The sequence below is a fragment of the Rhinolophus hipposideros genome (genome assembly GCF_964194185.1).
Source record: "Rhinolophus hipposideros genome assembly, chromosome: 6".
In the NCBI taxonomy this organism is placed as follows: Eukaryota; Metazoa; Chordata; class Mammalia; order Chiroptera; family Rhinolophidae; genus Rhinolophus; species Rhinolophus hipposideros.
The window spans coordinates 5,351,904-5,375,213 of record NC_138052.1 but is presented as its reverse complement, the minus strand read 5'-3'; the positions used below and the strand labels follow the sequence as shown (position 1 = coordinate 5,375,213).

The 23,310-nt window shown below is 38.4% G+C and overlaps 1 protein-coding gene across 4 annotated transcripts in view; it reads right to left on the bottom strand.

Annotated features, from left to right (window-relative positions):
• The window catches only part of CNTNAP5 (contactin associated protein family member 5), an 800,511-nt gene that overhangs the window by 615,343 nt on the left and 161,858 nt on the right, over positions 1 to 23,310 (bottom strand). For all 4 annotated transcript variants that reach the window (XM_081051146.1, XM_081051149.1, XM_081051147.1 and 1 more), the window contains exon 2: positions 11,751 to 11,855. In XM_081051146.1, the coding sequence (XP_080907272.1) occupies positions 11,751 to 11,855 (105 nt within the window). The remainder of the gene's footprint in view (positions 1 to 11,750; positions 11,856 to 23,310) is intronic.

Here is a 23,310-nt window from a genome sequence, read left to right as displayed (position 1 = left end):
GATATGATCAGACCTGAGAATTTCAGGCTGCTCCTGGCAAGGGCTTCTACACGTCTATCTGTAAATTTATTTAGGGACTAAAAAACCTCCTGGGTGAAAGGAAAGTGGGAACTTGTCCAAACACGCTATAAGTTTCAAAGAAGGTAAAAAACCTCTGGGAAAACTTAGAGTGGCCCTACTTGAAGCCAGTTTGCAGAAAAGAACAAAAGACCTCATAAGAGGAAATTCATGTAAGGGAGGGAAAGTTTTGAATCTGAATCAAGTTATCACATCCCAGTTATCACAATTGAGGCTGACTCAAGAGTAAAGTCTGGGGGTGTAGCTGGCTCTCTGTGTGTGATTTAGAAGTCAATTTTGAAACATGAATTTGAGTGTAAGTAGTTCACTTGGGAATTGACACTAGGAAGTTGGGTGAAGAAAGTGGAGATGAGACCGGGAAGAAAGGAGACCCAATTTCAGGCTGGTTCATCAGGAGATGAGACCGGGAAGAAAGGAGACCCAATTTCAGGCTGGTTCATCAGTTAGCCAGCCATTGCTAAGGGTGAGCTGAATCCCACAAGTGTATACGCCTTAGGGTTCTATCACCAGAGTGGGAGAAAACTAGGGCTTTTATACACGAACTCTGTCATGTACTGGCTAAAGGCTGCTGGAGAGCAGGGCAGTATTACAGCACAGAGCAGAGAAGGGAAGGTTTAGCTGTTGAGGGTGGAAGCAGTTCTGCTGGAGACGTCCTCAGGGCTCCACTCAGATCCTCTTTAGAGGATACATTGATTTCCCAGCAGTGGGAGGTGACTTGCTCCTCTGGGGGGTCTTGCTCCCATGCAGACAGCTGTTGGGCAGCATCTTTCCTGTGTTGAACCCTCCCCAAGACCCTCCCCAAAACCCTCCTGTGTTGAATTTGATTCCAATTCAAATAGGAATCTGAATTGGTCTGATGAGCTCCTCTGGGACCCCATCCCACTCGGCTCCCTCAACCCTGGAGGTATTTACTCCCAAGGAGGCAGCCCTACCCGCATTATACACTTTTTTGGAAAACTGACCCCAGCTGGGTGGCAACTGGCCTTGATGTGCTCTGAAACTTTTGCTAAGTAGCTCTAGACTCACCACTGGCACCAAACCAGAGTCTACACTAACCTGGTGACCACAACTCTTCCTACTCTAGTGACTCCCCGAGAACCTATCTCACCCAACTCACATACTGTATAAGGCTTTATCAGTAGCCAAACTTTAAGGGAACCAGAAGGTGGCAGCAGTCCTCATGGTGTCCTGGCTTTTTGCAGAGCAACACCAGGCTCTGGTGGATTGTTGGCAGCCATCCTCAGGTCACAATGTGGCCTCTCCCATGTGCCTTCAGGTTTAAAACAGGCAGCAAACAACTATAGATAGCTTTTATAGCTCCTACCAGGTACTCCCAATCCAGTCATAGGCAGTGGGTGACCTGGGCCTGCACCACAGTCCCTCCCAAGAAGCCCCAAAACCAATACGTTTGGAGATTGGCTTCACACCACAGCAGAGCACTGTCCAAGTAGCCCAGCGATACACACAAAGGGTGGTCTCAACAGGAATCAGAGCATATTGTGGCAAATCCCGTTCCGTGTCATGTGGTAAGCTCACCCACAAAGTAGTCCATAAACTTTAGATGTGGCCAAGCCCTGCAGTCAATCAATCTGTGGGTCAGTCCCACCCACTGATGTGCCAATAGCAATCAAGGCTCAATTATAACAGGAGGGCACACACAACCCACACAGGGGACACTCCTGGAACTTTTGGCATATATGGTCAGGGAGGCTGTCACACTGGACCCCACAGGGCATCTGCTATATACGGCCACCCAGTCAAGACCAGGAGATATAGCACATCTATCTAATACCTAAAAACAAAGACAGAGAAGAAGCAAAAAGGAGAAAACAAAGAAATAAATCCCAAATGAAAGAACATGAGAAAACTCAAAAAAAAGAACTAAACAAAATGGAGGCAAGCAACCTATCAGAGACAGAGTTCAAAACAATGGTTATAAAGATGCTCAAGGAACTCAGTGAGAACTTCAACAAACAGATATAAAGCATAGAAAAAAGATAGAGAAAGTATAAAGAAAAACCAGTCAGAAGTGGGCAATATAACTGAAATTAAGACTGCACTAGAAGAAATCAACTGCAGAGTAGATGAAGCAGAGGATTGAATTAGTGATTTGGAAAACAAGGTAGCAGAAAACATCCAAGCCGAAGAGCAAAAAGAAAAAAAGAAACCAAAAAAAATGAAGATAGTTTAAGAAACTTCTGAGACAATATGAAACATCATAGATGTACCATAAGGAGAAGAGACAAAGCAAGACATTGAGAACCTATTTGAAGAAATAATGACTGAAAACTTTCCTAACCTGGTGAAGGAAATCGATATTCAATATCAGGATGCAGTGAGTCCCAAACAAGATGAACCCAAAGAGGCCCACATCCAGGCACATCATAATTAAAATGCAAAGTTTAAAGACAAAGAGAGAATCATAAAAGCAGCAAGAGAAAGGCAACTAGTAACTTACAAGGGAGCTCCCATAAGATTATCAGCTTATATTTCAACAGAAACTTTGCAGGCCAGAAGGGAGTGACACTAAATATTCAACATGATGAAAAACAAGGACCTGATTGAATTGGATATTTTTGTGGAAGAGATTCATTAGAAACAAGTCCTTAGCAGAATAAATGATAAGGATTCTTTTTATAAAGTCTGTTTTATTTTTTATATCAGACATGTATATTAATTAGAAAAATAAATTCCAGATATAAGGAACTGACTGTGTAAGTAAGATAAGTATAATTTGAGACGCTCAAACGGAGCCCCAGGGAAAGAGCCACCATAGGATAAGGAGCAGTCAGGCTGGATTCCTAGAGAAAGGCGAACTGTTTCCTGGTTCCTTAGAGACGGTTATGTTACCATTTTCTCTATATGGTGGATACAATAATCCTTAGCTCACCTTTATAATGACATTTCTACAATATCTGAAATGAAAATAATTTTCTAGAGGAGTGAATAGAGTAAATCCTCCTTAACTATTGTAGGTTAGACAAAGCAAGAGGATTCACCATTCAATCTGCTGTTCAAATACAACTTACTTCCTGCCAGTGTGACACTACTACAAATGCAGGAATAAACTGTCAATCATTAGACAAATGTATGTCATTAATTATCCTGCAATTAATTCCATTACTAAATTTTCAGGTCACAATGATTTAAGTTAAATGCTCTGAACGGATGAATTGAAGAACATTTTGTCTTTGTAAAATATTAGTGACATCAGATGGTGATTCATTGAACAAGCATTCTTAAGAGTGCCACTTAGGGGGAAAAAAAAAATCACAGCTTTGCCTTTCAAAGGAATTGACCAGCTATTAAGAGAAAAAGTAAAGGGTGAATTACGTGGACTTATTTCACTTTCATTGTCAAATGTTGATGTTTAGAACCTTTGAAGCATTAAATTATCAGACAGCAAAAGTATTCATATGATCCCCCCCTTCTTCCCTGAACATCATTTTCCTTTGCAATTATCTTGGCTGAATAGAAAGGGTCATCACATTGGATTTGTCGACATTTGAGACAAAGTCCCAAAGCTCCTGTTAGATAGCAGATTTCTGTTCTGTATCTGTCTCATGTATATTTCTCAATGACCTATAGCTGTCTTAGTAAGAGAAGAGGCCTAGGGCATTGTTTAAATATCTAAGTCAGTATTAGTTTTTGCACAGGCATATTGAGCTACAGTATGATTTTAAGGGTATTGATGAGTCGTAGGTGTCCTTATCTCTCTTTCTCCCTTGATGCCTGAGAAATCCAGTCTTTGTGGTTAAAATGCTAACAATCCCAGTAGAAATGTTAATATTACCTGAAAGGAATAACTATTACACCAACAATTGTCAGAGTAAGATCTCAAATCAATGTGAATAGAGATATTTGTTCATATGGATTAGACAGAATTAGATTCCAGTCCAAGTCCTACCAATAATTGTCTGTGTATGCTTAGGTCAGTGACTTGATCTCTTTAAGTCTATTTCCTCATCTTTAAAAAAGTGAATAATACCAACTATCTTAGAATACTGACAAGATGAAAAAACTAGAGCTTAAGTTTCTAGCTTTTATAATAGTATGGTTGATTATTCACACTTACTTAGCCAACTTTGATTTCCTTCTGTAAACAACAATAAATATGAAGCCACTTTAAAACAGTGCCAGAGCTGTCATCCCAAAGGAACTGCCTTGAACATCTTATGCCTCAAACCTTTGGAGTGTTAAAACAAGGCAAAATAACCTTTGGACTGCATGTAAAGCAACCTTGTGTCCCGAAGAACTGTTTTCAAAGATAACAAGAAACAGATATGAGTACCAGCCTGATGGCTACTAGACAAAAAGTTAAAAACATTGCTTAGAATTAACATCACTATGTTATGTTACGTTCACCAATAGAAATGCCTTCCTCCTGTTAATGCAATTGTTTCCCTTCCCTTTCTCATAAATATCCCTCGCCTTTGTCTCCTAATCAGAACACTGTTTGAGTTTCTGTACACTCAAACAGCTATTCTTTGATCTCAAATACATGCTTGTTGCTTCTCACTTTGAAAGGACGTCTACTTTTGTTAACACTTCCATTCTCCTCTACCCCTGAGATCCAAAGTAAAAAGACATTTGGGTTAGAATTGAAGCAGCAGAAGATTCAGGATGCTCTAGAATAGTGCATCTCAAATTTGAATTTGCAAATGTGACAATTGTTAAAGCACAGGTTCGGATCCCCAAATGTTGGGGCCAAGGCTGAGATTCTGCATATCTAACATGCTCCCAGGTGATTCCTATGTTTTCACTCAAGGTCTATATTTGGAGTAGTAAGGGAGAGTATGTATAAGGTAATAAAGAAAGGCACAGCACCTGATAACTGCCATGACTTGGGCCGCTGGGATATGACAAAAGAAAGGAAATGGGCTGAAAAGAACGAAAGCCCTGGAAGGGGAGAGGAGAGAATCCAGGACAGATTTCTGTATGTCTCCCTGTCTTTTTAAACAGACTAGATTATATCCATATCACATCTGGCTCAGTCAATCCGATGGGAGACTTGCGCTATCTTTCGCCAGCAGGCATTATAGTGCTGCCTATGAAACTGGATCCCAGGGATTGTCTCCTCGCGGTCTGGAACGAGTCTCTAGAAGCTTGATATTATGCTAATTGTGAGAACCCTGATTCCTGCACTGTTCCCAATTTACATCTCCTCACAGAGGGACCAATGATGCTAACCTGAAAACCAACTTCTGAAAACCTTCAGAAGTCCTTAGCTTTTTGCAACCAGTGCTGCCCAAGGGAGAAAAAAGGTGCGTATGAGTTCTGTGCCAAAGGCAAGCTGGGTTTTAAGCCTCTTCATTAGTTCATGAGCCCACGAAGCCGAAAATGCCTTGACATAAAAAATCAAATTCTCCATGGCAACCAAATTGTCATGCTAGAAATACGCAATCTCAATTTACACAGGCAGGCATCTCAAAAATATATTGAGTGAAGAAAAAGGATTAATATTTCAAGAAACAAAAGGTGAACATAATTGTTTGCAAAACTATATTGGAGGGGAGGATGGGAAAGAGAAGTACAAACCTCTCCTCTCATGGGGCCAACGATGACTGTTTCCATTTGCCTTTTAATCATACAAAGTAACTTAAAACCTTCCCTTCACTTTCAGGCAGGTCTAACCCACAGCTTAGTGGCTTTCTACTCTGCCACCAGCTCCTGCACTTCCTGCTGACAATAAGTGCTTCTCGCAGCCCAGCTGACTTGAATGCCCAGATCAAAAGCTTTCTTGCCACAAAACAAATCATATTTGACAAAGTCAGATCCCTTCTGAGCCACAATTATACAGATGGACTTGGCAACCTAAGTGAATGGTGCTCTGACCCCCAGTTTGATGCATTCTGTAGGTGTTTTTGTTTTTCCAAAAGTATTTAGTTCTCTTCCTTGGTTTTTTCATTTCTCTGTGTGTGGATGCGGGTCATTGGAAGGGAGAATAAAAAATCCAGTTGGCAAATCCGTTCCACAGATGAGATAGTAGTGTGAAAACTATGTTGTAGTGGGCTTTCACCATCGAACCCCGTCGTCTCATGGTACATTGCCCAAAAGCACCTGAGATCAGAGGCTGTTTCCAAGGGTGCCTTTTGTCTCAGAAATACGAGCCTGTCACTGATGGAGCTCATTATACTTGCTTTAGTCAGACTCGGAGACTGATGACCAGCACATCTTCCCTATATTCTTTTCAATTTTCGAATTGATCCCTGTTTCTGACATGACATACTTACCAGCTGTGTGTACTTTCTTCCTGGGAATAGATCAGAGAAGTATACACCTGAACTCGAGAACACACTGGAGGTAAGGTGGACCTTAATCCCCATGTTCAGTGCATGCCCAAAGTCTACTGGTATCCCTTGCTGCCTGAAAGTTCACGTTACACCCCTTTGCTTTTACGTAAGACCTACATTAGTACCTGTTTGAGCTAATGGAAAAGAATCTGAAGATGATTTTTGCTTTCAAGTTAATGGCAATTGCTTTATACCATTTGGGCTTATGAAAGGATTCATAGGACCACTCTACTTTTGGATAGCAGGGGAAAGCGTCTACAATTCTCAGGGGATTCGGCAATTTTAAATGGTGCCAGAGGACTTTCAGGGAAGTTCATCTTTGTGATATACTTCACCAGTGATGAACTGCCAGGATGCCATTGAACACACCCATTTCCATCAAGCGGACTTTGTTTTATGGAAGTCAAGAGTTTTACAATTTGAATTTCATCTTGGGTGGAATATCAGGAAGTTGCTTAATAAGTTTGTAGAAGGCTAAAAGGCAGAGAGTACAAAAAATTCATAAAATACTGTGATAAAGGAGTGAATGAATGAATGAATGGAGTATGTTAAGATAAAATGAACCCAAACTTGGAAATCAAAAGAGACTACAGTGTGTGTCCTTTCAATGTCATCCTGCAGCAATTTTTAACAAGTTCACTCAATGATTATTTAAGTTTCTAAGGACAATGGATCTGTCATTTGGCTACGTTATTCAATGGTTGATTGTATCTTAGATATTGTGATGTTACATGTTAACTTATTAATTTGCAATAGAGAAGACATAACCCCCAGATTTTATTACTTTGCAAGACATTAACTAATTTTGTATGTACCTAGAATTATTATTCTAATATTCATTATTTTCCTCTGGGTGGTGCCATTTTTTACCTAAGACACAGAGATAACAATGGTAAATGCATGAAAGGTAGTTGTGAGTAGTTGTGAGTGATTGACGTACCTTAAGGGCTTAGAACACTGTGGACTAATAATAAGTGCTAAGTATTGCCTACAATTGGTCATTGACGCTAATGCAATGCCAAAAGGAATATCCATCTTGGGTGTGGTGAAGAAGGAAACTCCATTCAATGTAAACAGCTTGATTGTGATACAGCAGTCTTGCAGAACAGCACAGTTGTGAGACAGCTGAGTAGTGTCACAACTGAATTATAATACAGCATGGCCGTGGAACAGCATGGGGGGCCCTCAGGTGAAGTGGCTCTAGAGTGAAGCCCATCTCCCGCTAGACAGCTCTGCTCCACTCCAGTCCATACCAGCGAGATGTCTTCAGTGTTCCAGTTCCAGCCTGGAAAACATAGTCTTCAGTGCAAAGGAAAGTGCACGTCTTGAGCCAGTTGGGAGCTGACTTATAGAGAGAGAAGTCCCGCCCCTGATCCTGGATCGGTCCACTCATATGCAAATGACGACTCAAAATCTTCACAGTCTGATTGGTCCAAAAAGCACTGCCCTGATTGGTGAGAATGGGACTACTCTGACTGGTCAGTGAAGATGTTTGTGGGATATAGCTGTGCAGCTCCAATTGGACAGGGAAAGTTTCCATTCTATTGGTTGAAATATGATTATAGGAACGCCTTTATAAGGGTTGGATCAGACAGCAAGCTGGAGGTTCAGTGCAGATGGCAGGCAGTGTAGCGCAGGCTTCTCCTTGATGCACGGTTTGTATGCGAGGCTCCTGTTTGGCAATGACTGGTAGGCTCTGTTTGTAAATTTGAACCCGGTTACACACAAGGAGCCTTTCTTGGTAGGTATCTTCTTTTTCAGAGTCAACCGTGTATTAGTGTTCTGATGTTTAGCTGTGTGCTGGTGGGCATAAGCTGAGAACAGGAGAAATATGAACTTCTAGGCACACAATCCCACCATTCAGGGAGTAGCCAAACCTGATAATGACAGTACAGAGTAGTATATATTTAGCCTCTGGCTGTGAACTTGCCGTTTGAAACACTATATGGAGAATTCAAATCAAAACCAAGATGTTCTTTGAAATCTCCATGTACACCTGAGAGTATCCTAGGTTTCAACCATGTGGAATACTTTGCTTTTTAAGGTATATTTGAAGTCTTTCCTCTTTGAAAATAAAATAGAAGTTTTAAAGGAAGACATGCAGAAAAAAAGTGTTCATTAGATATAACTATAATTACTTTTAAGCTGTTTCAGTGGAAAGGACGTAAGTCTGTTTTTAAAAGGAGAAAAATGAATCATTACTTTATACTAATATTTTCAATATAAATAAAAAAAATAGTTTTATCCTTAACTTTCTAAATTTTGTATTTAGGAAAACACATATGACAAATCTGTTCTTAATAACATTTACATACTAACTTATTTTATTATAATATATACTATATATATTATAATATATTCTATATTTTACGTGTGTATATGTACATGTGTAGATTTTATACACCATGTATACATATATCTGTATTTTTATGTGTGCATATATGCTATTGCATACAGACGTATATATACAGAGAGTGCAAACTCACTGCTTGAGCAATGTTGACCATCTCTTAAAAGGTGTATACATATTCATGCCCCCCCCCCGGTATATCCAACCCTGTGTATATCTATCCCTCTCTATATATAACTCTGACCCTGTACATATTCAAACATATATATACAGAGGGTGACAAGAAAGTGTATACACATTCTAGGAAAGAAAGAAAAACTATATTAAAATTGTAATACTCAATATATACTGATAACAAAAGATGAATACACATAATGTATATATATTTTTTGGCACCTCCCAGTATGTTTGACTTTCTCTATATATCTTACTATATGGTTATGTACACAGACATGCACATCATATATTAAATGAAATAGTATCATTACTATTACTAACTACCAAGTTTTATACTAATTATTTGTATGGTAATTTGAATTATACCTGTAAACACTTTATGAATAGGCTGTGTGTCTGTTTTTACTAACTATGGGCTAGGGTTTTATCACAGTGCCTGTCACATAGTAAGTGCTCAATAAGTATTAATAGGAAAATTTGTTATTATGACTCATTCAATCTAGTAGTTTGCAACTCTTCTTGCATTTTAGAATCATCTACAAAGCTTGTATTTATTTACTTTATCAATATTTCTGCTTGGGTTGCATTCCAGACAATGAATTGAGAATAGCTGGAAGGGGGTCAGGCCCCACTATTTGAAAAGGTTCCAAGTGCTTAGATGAAAGCCAGTCATCTGATTCCTTCTTGAGCCTGTTTCACTCCTGCTGAGGGTCATGGCTGGGCCCAGTGAGTGGAGGGGAGTCTCTCAGCCCTGGGAGCTGTACTAGAGGATGAGTTCCAGGCCAATGCATTACAACTCTGTGACTGTGTCTCCTATATGACCTTCCTGATTTAGACTCTAGTTGGGAGAAGAATGAGAGGTCAACCTTCCCTCTGCATATGCTCATGCTGGCCTTGGGCATAGACACCCAAATTCCCCTGTAAGCAAAACAATTACAACAAACTGCATCAGAGACATCTGTGCCCTGTCAATATCTGTCCATTATGGGAGGAGCTGGCCTGAGGACAGACTCACAGCTTCCCCAGAAACTGCCAAGGAGCTACAAGGCAGTACAAACTTTCTGACATTGCACAGTTGGGTGGGATGAGACAGAAGGTGGGTCTGGATGTTTTATTGGAGACCATATCAACATCAGCCAATGCATGTTTTCCCTGAAAGGACAAGTGAACTTCCTGCTCCAGAGTAATCCTCTGCTCTGCAGAGAGAACAGTCCTTTCAACACACAAGTCTGCTCTCTGCCTGTACATAATGCTGCAAGGCAGGCGATATTGGTCCACTTTACAGACAAAGAACTGAGGCTGTGAGCAGGTCGGTGGTGTGCAGACACTCACAGAGCTTGTAAGTAAAGGCCCTAGCCACCATTTTAACTCTGGCTGATTCCCAATCTATTTTTTCCCTAAAACCTGTGTTAGGGAATCAATTTGCTAATGTGGTTGTAAGGGAAAATCTTTTGATTAAGATGACTTAGATTTAAATCCAAGCATTTTCCTTTCTTAACTCTGATTTTGGGCAAGGTATGAAACTTCTCTGAGCCTCAGAAACCCTACTTGAAGGTAAAAGGTAATACTGCTTACCTTATTGTACATTTGTAAAGCATAAAGACCTTAACACAGGTGAAATGCTTTATACAAGTTTTGGCACAGACTATTCAGCAAAGGGCAATGGTAACACAAAATGGTTGTTACTATTGTCCTGCTGGGTCTTTGGTTAGCCATTCTTTTCCCTTCAGAATAATATTCTTAACAAAGCCAATGAACTTGCTAACTTTTAAATTATACATCCCAATATAATAAAAAAAAAAAAACTATGAAACATGGCATGAAAGAAAAAACAAATATAAAAACAAAAATTGCTAATCAATTTCATGATTAATGGAGATTCAAAATTATAAATTAAAATATTAACAAATTAAATTATTCTGAGCTTTATAAAAGCAATATCAATAACCAACAACCAATTAGAATTTATTCCAGAATGTAAAGATAGTTCAACATTGGAAAATTTATTATTATTGGCCTCATATATCAGTGGGAAAATATAGCTAAGAGTAATTACTATGGACTCTAATATATTAGTGTACCGATTGAAATTATTTTTCTCAATTTGATAGTTTATAACATTCATGAGATATACAAATACATATCAGATATTTAAATAGTCCTTAAAAATTAAAAAAATCAAATACACACACACACACACACACACACACACACACAAGTATAAAAGCCAATATCCAAATCTGATTTAAAATACATCTATTTAGATATCCAACATCATATTTGTTAAAGGCATTTCCCATAAGCGGTTAGTTAGGGAGTGTCTGCTCTTATTTCTATCACACAATGTAAAGATACAAATCCAACCTTTAACCATGGGTATATTTAGCTGGTAGGATTACACTTTATTTGTATTTTCTTACTTTCACTTAATAGTATTTTACATTTTTTTAAAAATTAGCAACATTTATTTTATTATAAAACTTAAAGTTACCAAAAAATAATCTTGGTAGATTTCACTCATACTCTAAACATGCTATAATAACATATTTTGATAGCTATTTATGTTACATAGATGAAACATTTTTTAAAAAAGCAAATTTTAAAATTATTTTCGCTCAAGTCTTTCATGATAATCAAGGAGGAATAATATTGTTTGGGTGAAAAGAATCAGCATGATTTGAATATCCATTTTGTGCTGGGAAACAAATATCTTCCTATTGTATTCCCTTCTTCCCATCCTTCTTCTAAACAATGCTCCTGGTCATCAATCCAGTGTAAGATGCACTCTCTTCCATTTGTCCACTGAGTGCTTATTCAGCACTTTGCTTTGGAGAGTTAGTCACCCTACTCACCTACTCTTCTGTTGAGTTGAGCTGGGCTGTGAGTACCAGTGAGATCTGAGGAACTGGAAAAAGCCATTGGAGAGAGCAGGGACGCTAATGGGTCATCACAGTTGTCTGAAACAATAGAAGACACAGAGAACAAATTACATTAGTGAAAAATAGCCCATAAAGAAAGGAATCATGGCATGAACCACCATCATTTATTAACCACCTGCTCTGAACAAGGCCAGCACTCCTTGTTTCCATGGGCTATTTCATCTACTCCTCACAACAACACTGGAAAACAGGTGTCAGTTTCCTTCACAGTTAGAGAAACTGAAGTTCAGAGATGTTAAATTCATTTTGTTCAAGGTGACAACACTATAAAACAGCTTGCCTGGAATTCTCACCCAGAACTGTCTAATTCAGTAGCCCAACTACCCACCCATTCCTTGAATCAACCCCGCGAGCAAAGCCTGAAGCTACAGCAATTGAACTTACTTTATAAGAAGGAAGACTATTAAAGGGGGGGTATTGTTTAACTGCTATCCATATTCAGCTCCTAAGGACTCTTGTAACCCTTATATCTAGAGGGATGGAATAATTTAGACTATCTCACTCCCAGTTGTGTGAAAGTCTTTCGAAAATGAGTTTCTAATTGTAATAATTTATTTCTATTCCACAAAGTAATCGAGGTAGCCCTGATCTTGTACAACCTTGAGTCTCTTATTCACTTCAGTAGCTACCCTTCCAGGCTTCCCTAAATGTAGTGACTATGTTTTCTAAGCTGTCTTTGATGCTGACCAAAGGTGGGGCCTGGGGCAGAGATGTGGTCTTAACCACAAGGATATGTTCTCCCCAATTGACACTGATGTCAGACCATCCAATCTCATGTAGAGGCTGATTGCTCTTCACACAGCATATTGGTCATCTAAAAGGCTTTTTGTTTGTTTGTTTGTTTGTTTTGTATTGTATTTCATTTATTTGTTTGCATCTTTCAACAGGGGGCATGCTCTTTTGTGGGACCTTAGGAAATATTCTGGTACATAATAGGCTTTCCATAAAGTCTTGTTGAAAGAATGAGATGGGGAGGGAGGGAGGGAAAGAGGGAGGGAGGGAGGGAGGGAGGGAGGGAGAGAGGGAAGGAAGGAAGGAAGGAAGGAAGGAAGGAAGGAAGGAAGGAAGGAAGGAAGGAAGGAAGGGGCTCACATAAGAGTACAAAAACTCCCTTTTTTTTCCATTTTGTTTACAGTTGATCTTGTAGAACATTGCAAGTAACTTCATGAAATCTAGACATACTTTGGTCAAAACAAATTTGGAATGTGTTATTCAGGTTGAAGGTAAACTTGATGGTATTAAAGGCTCTTAGAAAGCGTTGATTTGACATTGTTTTTCAAAAATATGTACATAGAATTATGAGGCTGCTTGTTCATCCAGCAAATTTTTGGGGAATCCAGTATTTTATCTAATTGCTGGAAAATTAATGAGAAACATAAGGAATAAATTTTTGTTTGCTAAATGTGTTTAAAAAAATCAACTGGCAAAGCATATTTTGAGATTTTCTGTAACACAAATGTTTGAAAAATATTTTGAGGCATTTGACAAACGCAAAACAGCCAGAGATCCTCACCAAAGAGGAATAATATAAAAATCGCAACAAAGGCACCTCAGCAGATATGGTCATTGTGTGAATAGAAAGCAGTGTTTTCACTTTTCTCTTGGTTTAAGATGTAGGTAAGAGAAGGTGCATACACATCTCCAACACACTTGTGTGATAACATAAGTTTGTTACACTGTTTATATATTGGGAAACAATTGGAACACAATGCAAATCTTCATTTGCTAATACCATTTCATTATCAGGAAACATCAGGTGAACGCAAAACACTGAAACAAACTGAACCCCACAGGATACCCCATACATATGTGTGCACGAGCATGTGAGCGCGCGCACACACACGCACACACACCCCAAGCACCACATGATACCTTAGTTAGTTCAAAGCTACCTGATGAGCCTCATCTATCCACATCTGTAGTTACAATTATCCTCCAATTTCAAATAACACTGTTTCCAGCACTTCCCAATCACTCACAATGCTTCTGACACCCACTTGCACAACCATACTGAAGATCTTTTGAAGGTACAATGCCATATTTATTATAGTATTGAAACAGAGCCGGGTTGGGACCCCCTTAATAGAGGCCTTGCAACTTCCGGCCTCACTGGGCCTTGACCTATAGCTGACCTATAGCTAAACAATAGATCAAGCCCTGTGGCTTGAGCTCAGAAAGTCCCTTCTCACCCAGGGCTCTGTTTTAGAAAATGACCCTGAAACTTACGATTAATACCCTTAGGCTTATTGATCACAATCTCTCGGGGCTAGCATTCTTTCCAGGTTACTCCCATCATTGTTCCTGGGTTGCTGACTCCACCAGAATCACATGGCAAGAGGGAAGGCTCCATGCAGACCTCTAGAACCATCACTCAGCCTCTAGAGGAATGCCCAGATTTTCCCTTAAAAATCCCAAGCTGGTCTGAGAATGTCAAGACAGTTTTGGAGGTGTTAAGCCACTGTCCTCTCAGACCACTGGTGCTCTGATAATAAAGACTTATTCTATGGCCCAGCTCCTGTGTCGGTCTATTGGCTGAGCGGCACAGGCAGCATGAGCCCTGGACTCGGTTGCCCTCTGGTTTCGGTACGTATGTACTTCTTAAGCATGTAACATGTATCAAACTGTGCTAACATTTTTATTCGGTTCTCATGTTTTTTTATGTGTCACTGATGACATTTTTTTAGCACTATGCCCCTTACCCTATTTTCCCCTAAACAGAAATTGGAGTTGCCTAATCATTTCAATTTAATTCAATCCAATACATATTTATAAGAGCTTACTTTTAGCTTGGGTAAGAATTGGGAATAGCTTTGAATAAAATTAATAAAATTTTATTAAATTTTAAAATCTAATATATTAAATTTTATTCATTATTATTTTATTATTTTTATTATTCTTATTATTTATTATTCTTTTTATTCTTTTTTATTATTATTCTTATTATTTATTATTTATTATTCTCATAACTCAAGGAGTTCAGAGACCGTTGAGAAATATAAAGATGTAAACAAATCAACTGATGGGAAAGTTTAGGAGCATTTCAACAAGGTCACATCCAAGCCAGTGAAATGGGTACCTAAGTGTCCAGACTTGCAGGCAAGAGATGTGCCCTCTGCAGGTCTCTCACGCACAAGGCTCTGCCTCAGGGAGATGTAAGCTTCCACAGCCCACGGGCCTCGGACACCAGCTGCCACTGTCCTTACTACCTATTTCCTCTTCTGAAATGAGCTCTCCCATGTCTAAGTTTGTGGGATCAATGTTTCCACTTTGTAAATCAGTAATTCCATTTAAACAATCTATGCTAATGAAAGGACCCACAAGAGGTTCTCCAGGACTCCTTTCTGCATGTATGTTGTAATAGTGGCTGTTAGAGACCTCGTCGGAAATCTTGCTCTCCTATCCCTTACAGTGATAAGAGTGGGAAAATTTCAAATCAGAAAGAGAGAAAGATCTCCCTATTCACAGAAAATATGTAGGTCCCTTAGTCATCTCCATGTCACATGAACAAACCTGACAGTGTCACTTAAACTGAGAATACACCTGTCCTCTAATCAAATTACCTCTAGTCATTGGGAATTAATAAACTGTTTATATAACCAATCTAAATCCAAGTGTGCTTTATTTTTAGACATCTGTCCTATTTTTAAAGAAGAGGAGATATGACCTAGTAGCATAAATCAGAACAATAGTTTTCCTGTTTTTGTTTTATTTTTTTTTTTTTAATTTTAATGATTTGGGACAGCCTGGGATAGTGGAAAAACTCAAACGGACCAGAGCTAGGAGATTCCCATTTCAGAATGGTTTCTTCTCTAGTCTAGGTAACTCCAGGTAATGAATTCAAATGTGCTAAGATTTATCTCCGTTGTTGTGTCAGAGAGTTATCTCTGCCATGTGCAGCCATAGTCTCAGGTAAAAGATGGACTGAGAATAAATGGGAAAAGTCCCCCTATAAGGGATAAAGCACAGAATGAGAATGGGAAGCAGTGCATGAATGTCTGTAATATCTCATGCAATCAGAAGGAACTATTTCAACAATTTTATTTCTGGGATCGTGTTTCTACATATGTCACAAAACCTGCTGAAGAATTGGTGTCACCGATAGTTCTTTAGCACTAAAGGTTTGCAATCAAGCAGATGAGAAGGAGAAAGTGAGGTGGAGGAGAAACAAAAGAGTGAAGACATCCACACAGGGAGTGAGGATAGGATTGCCCAGGGCAGTCCTCCCCTTATGTGGACTGGCAGTCTGGTGGAGCCTGGGCCAACATTACACCAAACACATGGCTGGGAAGGAAAGAAAAAAGCACCATCTGTTCCACCTGCCAGCTTTAAATAATCAATTCCGTGTTGTTAAATTTCAGCTCTACTCATATCTCAGCCTTCTGACTGTATGTCTGCACAATGCTAAATTCATCAGTCAGTTCCTCCAAAAGTGTGTGTGAATGTATATCTGTATTTATATAAGGCAAGAGGAAAGGGTGAAAAAAATTGGGGTAGGGAGAGAGATGTTTGAAGTTTAGGAAAAAAATACTGCAAGACTAAAGTCAGACTTCTAATAGGACATATCATTTGAGACAGCTCATGATTTTCCCAAGAATCACTTCTCCAGAAATGAACCACACTTCACAAATGCATAATGTGTTGGCATAGTAGAATATTTTCAAAATATGCTCTGAAAAAGCCCATTTACAGGTCTTTCCTCTGAAAGATTTCTTGTAAAAAAAAATCAGAAGACTATTTAAAAAATGCTAACTCTATTCACATGTGATTTAATATTCTCCATTTTTTTCTTGAGCAAATAATTTTATTGCCATCTTTACTGTTTTCCTTCATAGATAAAGGACACTTCTTGCCCCACTCCACCCCCAGTAGATACAAGCCATACCCTTGGGTGGGAAAGCACCTCAGCTCTTCCATTCAGTAATTGTTGAACAACCCCAGTCCTATGTGAAAATGACTTAGTCTTACATCCACAGACTACGACGATATCAGTAGATGGTCACTAGATTTAGTGTGGTGATCACATTGTAAAGTATACAAATGTTAAAGTACTGTGGTGTACACCTGAAACTACTATAATATTGTATGCTACACTAAAACGTAATTAATAATTTTTAAAATATCAGAAGGAAACTCTAAAACTGTGGAATTCAAGCCCTTCACTTCACAAATAAGAGTCTCAGGCTTTAGGGACATAGCAAGACTGCTCAGCATTATTCAGTTGATCAATGGACTAGTCTGGACCAAAATTCGGGTTTCCTCACTCCCTGGTGGTGGCCACTAGGTCACCTGTGCACAAGGCTGCTACTATTCATTATATTGTTCTTCACAGCATTTGTTTTAATGGTCTGACTTTTTTTTTTTCCTGCAAAACGAAGGATACAGTTTTATTTTGTGGATAAAAGGAAAACATTGAAGAAAAGTAGTCTATAATTTTAAAATACTTTTAATTTCTTCTCTATTTTTCTTGCCTTCCTATCTCTTCTTTCAACTCTCTCTTACCCACCAATACAAAGAACAAACAATAAAGGAAGAAAAGAAAAAAGGTAAGAAGAGAAAAAGAAAAGAAAAATGAACCTCATTGTTTCCTTATTAACATTGGCATGGATATTCAAGGCAAGCATGTTATTTGATATTTTCAATCTAAAGAACTAGGAATAATCTGTTCTATAATATATACGTATAGTTAAATACTAACAGTCTTCTTTCTCATTAATTAAAGATAAAGACACAAAAGAGAATTCTAAGTAAATATGATCTTTACACAGCATCTTAGAAATTATCATTGACTCTAAGATGATCATACATTAAGTAACATTTTTTGTTGCCAACATATATTTTTATTCATTATTAAAATGCCAGTAGAGTTACACATAGTCCCAAAGTTAAAGTGCAAGCATCATCTTGATTATCACAGTAAATTATCTGTATATGGGGATTTGGAACTTAAAAGACTCACTTGTATTTATAGGTGAGATAAAATTCCTCTTAGGATCGCACACTTAATGGCCTACTTTTTAAAAAAGACATAAAGCATGCATTTTGTGGAGTGCCTACAATGGTGCTTAGAAGTGACAATTCATGCTTTCAGCTTCATTTATTTTTTCCCTTGTTACTTATAATTTCACTTAGCAAACAACAAAAATAAATAGTCTAATATGACTCTTGCCTCTGATCCTGTCCCCGGTTTTCACCATGAAACCGTAAAAGGTAAACGACATCCTAATGAGCAGACCAAGAAATATAGCTCTCTAAATGAGTCATGAAAAGAAGGTTAAACCTTCTCTATCCTGACATCATCTCCAATTTAATGCAGTACTAGCTTTTGATCACGTGCTTGTACTCTTGACTGTGGGAAGATGAAATTAAAGTCAAAGATTTAGATCCTGAACTCATGTAGCCAAGCATATACTTTGGGTTGAAGTTAATCCATATTTTTTTAAAAAGCACCTTACGTTTATGAAGAATTACACGCAAAACAAACAAACAAGCACAAAACAACAACCCTGTGGCTTGGGGTCAAGGAGTCGTGGCTCTCTCTGCTTTCACTGTGAATATCCTTTCATTTTACTTTTCTGAATTTCAGATTCCTCAGCGTTAAATGATAGGGGTTATTGTTCATTTACTCAACCAACACATTTTAACTGAGCACATTCTAGATGTCAGGGCTTCTGTCAGCCTTTAAAAACAGTAAAAGCAATTGTGCGTCATTCCACACCCCTGGTGGAGAGGAGCACACCACCCCTCAGTGAATGGGGTGGACAGATGGGGGCGCCGTCCAAGAAGCTGGGCTAGTCCTGCCTAGACATTAACCAGAGGGCGCTGGGATTCTTTCCAGATTCTTTTCATTCCAGATTCTTTTAAACAATCCTTTTTAAGATTTTAGGAAAGATTTGATGCGGAGGTACTGACCTTCACCTATAAGTGGCTCTCTAGGACTACATCATAACTGAACTGGGTAAGCAAGGTAACAAGGCAGCCCAAACCAGATGCAAAACAGGCAGTGTGGGTCAGCTCGCCCTGCAGGTCGTCAGCGGGCACTGCAGCTCCGCAGGGGAGGGAGACCATCATCTGCAGCTATGGAGGGGGAAACTTCAGGTTTCTTTGATCATTCATCTCTAGTCAATGTCTGAACTAGGCTTTGAATCAAGGTTGCTGTGACTCTTGGTACGTCACCTGTCTGAAAATCTGCTTCCACAATGGAATACTATTCGGTGGTAAGAAAAGATGACATAGGAACATTTGTGATAACATGGATGGATCTTGAGAGTATAATGCTAAGCAAAATCAGTCAGACAGAAAAAGCAGAGAACCATATGATTTCACTGATATGTGGTATATAAACCCAAAACAACAAAAGAACAAGACAAACAAATGAGAAACAAAAACTCATAGACACAGACAATAGTTTACTGGTTACCAGAGGGTAAGGGAGGGGGTGGAAGATGAGGGTAAGGGGGATCAAATATATGGTGATGGAAGGAGAACTGATGCTGGGTGGTGAACACACTATGGGATTTATAGATGATGTAATACAGAATTGTACACCTGAAATCTATGTAATTTTACTAACAAATGCACCCCAATAAATTAAAAAAAAAACTTCCAGAACCTAAAATGATGACAGGAATGCATTACACGGATAGATAGGCAAGGGCCATTCTCCCATTTGACTATCTTTGTAAATTTAGCTCTTTCTTTCTTGGATTTTCAAGAACATCCCACAATTAGCTCAAACTCAATGGTCCCAATATATGCTTCCCTAAATTGCTTTTCTTTCACATTACTCCTGTTTTTCCCCATACTGCCAATGGTGATGTTTTTCCGTATTCTCAGGTTGGAAATATCACATTTACAATTAACAGTTTTATTTTTTTTTCTTTTCTGTCCTTAAATCTAATTTATTAATGTTTCTGAAGCTTCTGATGTAAGGCATACAATGTACTAATCATGAGGGGAATACAAAGTATTGTGGATTTCTTTTTCTTTTTTTAATCACTGTAGTTACTAGTATCTGAGCCTACATATACGTTCAATAAATCTTTGTTTTGAATGAAAGGGTGAAAGATCCTATTGTTTGTTCTTGTTTATAAAGACCACTCATATTTATACTCACTGTTTTTTTTTTTTTCTCTCCCTTGCCCACTACTTGATCTTAATTCAGGATCTTCAAATAACACATAACGATTTTTCAACAGTCTCTTCAGTTTACCACTGGGCTCTACTCCCATTAAACCATCCTTTCTAAAACACTGACTTCAATATATTTCTTTCACGCTTACTAGGGAAACCAGCCTTAAGTTTGGCTTTCAGAGATGGCATCATGAAAATAAAAGAACAAAGAAGTGCTTTGCTAGCTTATGAAGTCTGACAACTAAATTTGGGAACTTGTTGCAACAATGTTGCTAAACTTTTTTGATATCAGAGGGATTATTCATTATGAATCTGTATGAACTGGACAAACAGTTAACCAAGTTTACTATTTGAAAGTGCTGAAAACGCTGTGTGAAAAAGTTAGACGACCTGAACTTTTGACCAACAATTCATGGTTCTTGTATCACGACAATGCACCAGCTTACAGGGCACTGTCTGTGAGGGAGTCTTAAGCCAGTAAATGAATCACTATATTGGAACACCTTCCCTACTCACCTGATCTGGCCCCCAGTGACTTCTTTCTTTGCCAAAAGATAAAGGAAATATTGAAAAGAAGACATTTTGATGACATTCAGGACATCAAGGGAAATACGATGACAGCTCTGATGACCATTCCAGAAAAACAGTTCCAAAATTGCTTTGAAGGGTGGACTAGGCACTGGTTTCGGTACACAACTTCCCAAGGGGAGTACTTAGAAGGTGACTGTAAGATATTCAGCAGTGAGGTATGTAGCACTTTTTCTAGGATGAGTTCTCGAACTTATTTGTCCCACCTCGTCTAACAGGTCCAAGCTGAGCATAAGGCCTGTGTCATTGATCAGTAAGAGGCTGTCGGAGTCAGAACGTCAGCTCCAACAAGCAGAAGTGAGAAGTAAGGGGCCCGTTGTCGGGGTCAGCTTCAATCAGAGGCCTTGCGTCATACCCCACAATGGCAACAATCTGACAGTGTCTAGATCAAATACGTACAAGGTATTAAACCTTTAGGATTATGAATGGTCCCTCATAGCTTAACTGGATTAGCTAGAAGATATAAAATCTTTCATGGTGGAAAGGGTAAAATTCATAGATGAAAAGAATTAGAAATTTCTGTAACATGAGAAGCTGTGAGTGGTGGCCAGTTTACTTTGAAAGGTTTTAGATGAGATTCCTAAGAAAAAAATCAAGTCTTTGAAAAATTAGAATTTTGCCTATTTAAAATTGTTTCTTACATTTAATATTGCTTCTACACATCTCTATGTACCTCTTTCCATCCCCATCTATTAACATCATTGCAAAGCATGGTGCCAAATCAGCTTCAGGATTTATTGGGTTTTTATGCAAAGCTAAACAGATGCAAGAATGGGATGTACTGAGTGTTAAAATTTGGAAAATGGGAAAAATAAGATAAAACGTTTTAAAAAAACTGAAAGTGGAGATGATGTCGCTTTAAAAAGTGCATTATTTAAGTGATTATGAATGACATATTAAAATGAAGGAAAGGAGACAAATGAATAATTGTAAAGATAGTGCTTCTGTCAATTTCGTGCTCATCAGAGTTGATCATTTATTTTACAGAGCTGTGTCTTGTCAGTATATACAGGAGGTGCTGAAAAAATGTATACATGACTCATATTCATTTTTTGTTATTAGTATATATTAAGTACTGCAACTATAATACAATGTTTTCCTTTGTTAAAATGCGTATACGTTTTTGGCACCCTCTGTGTGTACACACACACACACACACACACACACACACACACACAATGCAGTTAAACTTCCAATACTTAACCATGATCCTGCACTGAGTTCTTCTATTTACACCGACAATACTGGTTACTCAAAACCCGTGATTTTAAAGTGTAGCTCAGTCAATCCATACACATTCATAAAATCCTCTTCATCTTTAACGGGTCTAGGCAAAGAGTTCCTCAAGGCAACACTAAAATCCCTGTGTGTCATCAATCTGCACATTGGAATGTAGGATAAATGGTTTATTTAAAAAGAGGCTGTGAGTTGAGGACTGGCCAGCTGGCTGATGGCACAACCCAATGAGGTCGATGCCAACCACTTGTGAGTGTTTCGGATAAACATGTGCTGACGATTCGAACAAATACTGACCTTTATTGTTTTTTGTAGATGAATAAATGATGCCAAGCCCCAGACAGAAGTAGTTGTCCTTCAATGTTCGTGTGTGTGTGTGGGGGGGGGGGTTCTGGACAAGTCAGAGTCTAGTACATCTGGAAAGAGCCCAGACATTGGGTTCTAGCCCACTGTGAACTCGGATCTTAACTCTGCAGCTTACTAATTATATGTCCTTTGGAAGCTATTTAATCCAAGTCTTCTATGTGTATAATGAGGATAATAACTATTTGTAGGCTTGTTGTGACAATAAAATGAGACACTTCATTGAAAATATTTAATCAAGTGATTAGCACATAACTGGGTACAGGTTAACTTCATTTTTCTATCATTCTTCCTTCCTTAGATTCAAAATCATCATCTCCAGTTATAGCCGCTGCCTTTGAAAATGACATTTCTTGTATCCTTTGCTGTGTCTTTTAAATTTTGTCCATCCTGATGGTTTTCGCTCTGTTTCTTTATCAACTTTTCAGGGTTCATAGGATAATTCTGGGCCAAAAGCTATTCTGTTTATGCATTACTTAAGCTCCAAGACCAAACACAGTATACTTTCTAAGTTTTATCACATTTTTTCTTGTCTGCAATAAACAGTTCCTAAGTACAATGATCCAGGCATCCTGCTACCTGGTCCACAGACTGGTGAGTCTCAAGGGGAATAGGAAACACAGCGTTAATATAATGTTTCAAGAGCTGAGACTGCAGAAAATATTTGGATTTCTTTCTAGTCCTTATATTTGATTTATTAAAGAAATTATGACATACTAACATAGGACGTGCAATGTTTGTGTTTCTAGATTATAAGCTTTAAAAGTTCAGAAACTATTTTGGGAGAGAGCGTCACGCCAATTTGTATTTTAGACAGTATGCTCTGATTTCAGTGTGGAGAAGGAAGCATGCATGTGCATGCGTAATTGTCTGGGGGAAGGATGGGGATAGAGTGGTAAAAGTTGGTATCAGCAAGATCTAATCAAAGCCTTTAGAAACAGTAAAGAAGAAATAATAAAGGCCTGAACTAAAACAATGGTAACTGGAATGGAGAGAAGGTAAGATTTATATTTATTAGAATTATCCGCCTGGTGAATTGAAAGGGTGGTAACAATGGAGAATCACTTCAAGATTTCTGGTTTTAATGTCTCTATTTTGTTATCCTAGAGTCCTGGCAAACTTACAAGTCATTTTCTAAAATTGACAAATTTAAATC